General features: G+C 30.0%; 2 protein-coding genes across 4 annotated transcripts in view; one reads left to right on the top strand and one right to left on the bottom strand.

Moving 5' to 3' along the window:
- Nucleotides 1-2362, top strand: part of LOC106882622 (protein Wnt-9a) — a 277020-nt gene that overhangs the window by 29051 nt on the left and 245607 nt on the right. The window lies entirely within an intron of this gene.
- The window catches only part of LOC106878311 (protein Wnt-1), a 105190-nt gene continuing 102889 nt past the window's right edge, over nucleotides 62-2362 (bottom strand). For both annotated transcript variants that reach the window (XM_052975983.1, XM_014927501.2), the window contains exon 5: nucleotides 62-1289. In XM_052975983.1, the coding sequence (XP_052831943.1) occupies nucleotides 955-1289 (335 nt within the window). In that variant the 3' untranslated portion in view covers nucleotides 62-954. The remainder of the gene's footprint in view (nucleotides 1290-2362) is intronic.

Below are 2362 nucleotides of genomic sequence, written 5' to 3' on the forward strand. Positions count from 1 at the left end.
ATATATATATATATATATATATATATATATATATATATATACATATATGTATGTATGGATGGATGGATGGATGTACAGAGAGAGAGGGAGAGACAGTGAGATAGAGGAGAAAGAGAGAGACACAGGCAGATAGAGACAAAGAGACTGACAGTAAATATTTTATACATATATGTTATATGTCTGTGTGCGTGTATATTCGTATGTACATCTTTTTATATATTACATATATATGCACATAATATAAATATGGATTTTTTATTAATTACAATTGTGTTAACTGGTGAACTGTAATATACACGAATGATTTGATATCTTTTTAAAATTATTTACCAATTGAACAAACTTTCCTACTACATATACATATTTTAAAGAAACAACAAGGATATTGATTAAAAAAAGAAATTATATTCCAATTTTATACCTTCTCCTAAACTTTCCCTCGTCCTTTGAGCATTCATAAAAGTTACAATTTATAATTTATTTTGATATATATGATTTTGCGCATAATTTTTATGCATATAAATATACATTATTTTACACATATGGAGCGTTTATGAGGTGTTTATACGTGCATAATTATAAAAATATATAAGTTCACATATATGAGTATAAACTTGTCACTTTTGCAAACTTAACTTTGCCATATTTTCAGTGTTTATGCATCAAACAGTCCACTATAAATTTAATTTCATAAATGTTTGTTTTGCAACATTGACTTTCATTTGAAGGATGGGTTGGTGCAACTTCTACATTCTCAAATTTTTTGTGGCATCAGATTAGGCTTCATGATATTTTAAAATCTTCAAACCTTTCCTATACAGTCACAATGTTTATTTATCCCTTCAGGGCTGATAATACAGTCTTAATTCATACATTGCTTCAGTAGTTTCATTTACTATATTTGTGTCAAATATTCATCCGATGGTTCAGATATACTTAAATTTGGAGCCATTGTCATAGGCACGTGTGCCTCATTTTTGTGACTTTACACGCTTCACACATGACCTCACAGCACCAGCGGAAAGTGCAATTACATCGTTCTAGAACCATGTAACTCTGAGATTGGTGACCTCGGCCACAACACATAAGGTCACAACCTTCTAGTCCAAGGGATGTATCATTGCATTCTCGACCAACTGTTCCTTTGAAACCAATTCCATTATTTTGGTTACAAAATTCTGGAGACTTCTCAAAATAGACAAGGTCTTTTTTGGTTGGTGGCTTGTGATTCGGATCAAAAGGTGTAAATGTAAATTTTCTTCGGCGCCTTCGATCACTACCTGCATTACCTAAAATGAATACAAATGTAAACAAATATATTAATATTCTGATATACACTCAATAGCAACAATAAAAATCAAACTGAGTAGACTTTGGAAATTCAATACTAATGATAGACGGTTGATTATAGTACACATTGTTTTCCATACATACCGGCAATAAACGAATTGATGACTTGGTAAAATAGAAGCTTGGAACAAGCTAAATATTAGATAAAGGGAGATATTTTTAGATGCGGGTTCTTGTCTAATTTTGTAAAGTATCAATAAATTACAATATGACAATTATATACAATACTATACGAATATAAAATTGGATATAAATAAGATATTGCGCAAGAACTGAAAACACTGAAGGAAAACTATAAACGTTATTAAAAGAAGACTCCCAATAACAAATTAACTGTTCGCAATAATATTGCTTTCCAAAACCAATTTCCTACATCATACATGAAAATAATTTCTCACAAGTGACAGTTTTCTGTCAGTAAATTACATATCCTAGAATACACAAACAAAATTGAACAAAACACTAAAATCAGAGTGAAAATATTATGAATTCTCCTTAACAGCCACTTCAAATTAATAGCGTAAAAAAAAGACATGAAAATGTGTATGCCGAAAACGGAGATAACGATCTTCATTGATACGAAACTACCTATTGAATGAAAGGAAACTGCAGACGACCTGACTTAACCAAATATCCAAAAAGCATGCCCAGGGCAGAAAATCAGTAAAGTGAGAAACTGTTCAAGTAAAAGCATCTATAAATAAAAAATAAACATGTTCTGATTCGAATAGTGCCGAAAGTAGTAGAATGTCTCTGGAGACTCGGAAGAAGCTCCCAAAATTATAAGAAATGTGCTTATTTTGAGCCTAAATTCCATAAATACCCATTCTGCTTTTTAAAAGCATGCATGTATGTATGTATGTATGTATGTATGTATGTATGTATGTATGCATGTATGTACGTACGTATGTATGTATCCATGCATGTATGTTTGAATGTATGTATGTATTATGTATGTATATATATATATATATATATATATATATATATATATATATATATATATATATAT

Source organism: Octopus bimaculoides, chromosome 23, assembly GCF_001194135.2.
Source record: "Octopus bimaculoides isolate UCB-OBI-ISO-001 chromosome 23, ASM119413v2, whole genome shotgun sequence".
NCBI classification, from domain to species: domain Eukaryota; kingdom Metazoa; phylum Mollusca; class Cephalopoda; order Octopoda; family Octopodidae; genus Octopus; species Octopus bimaculoides.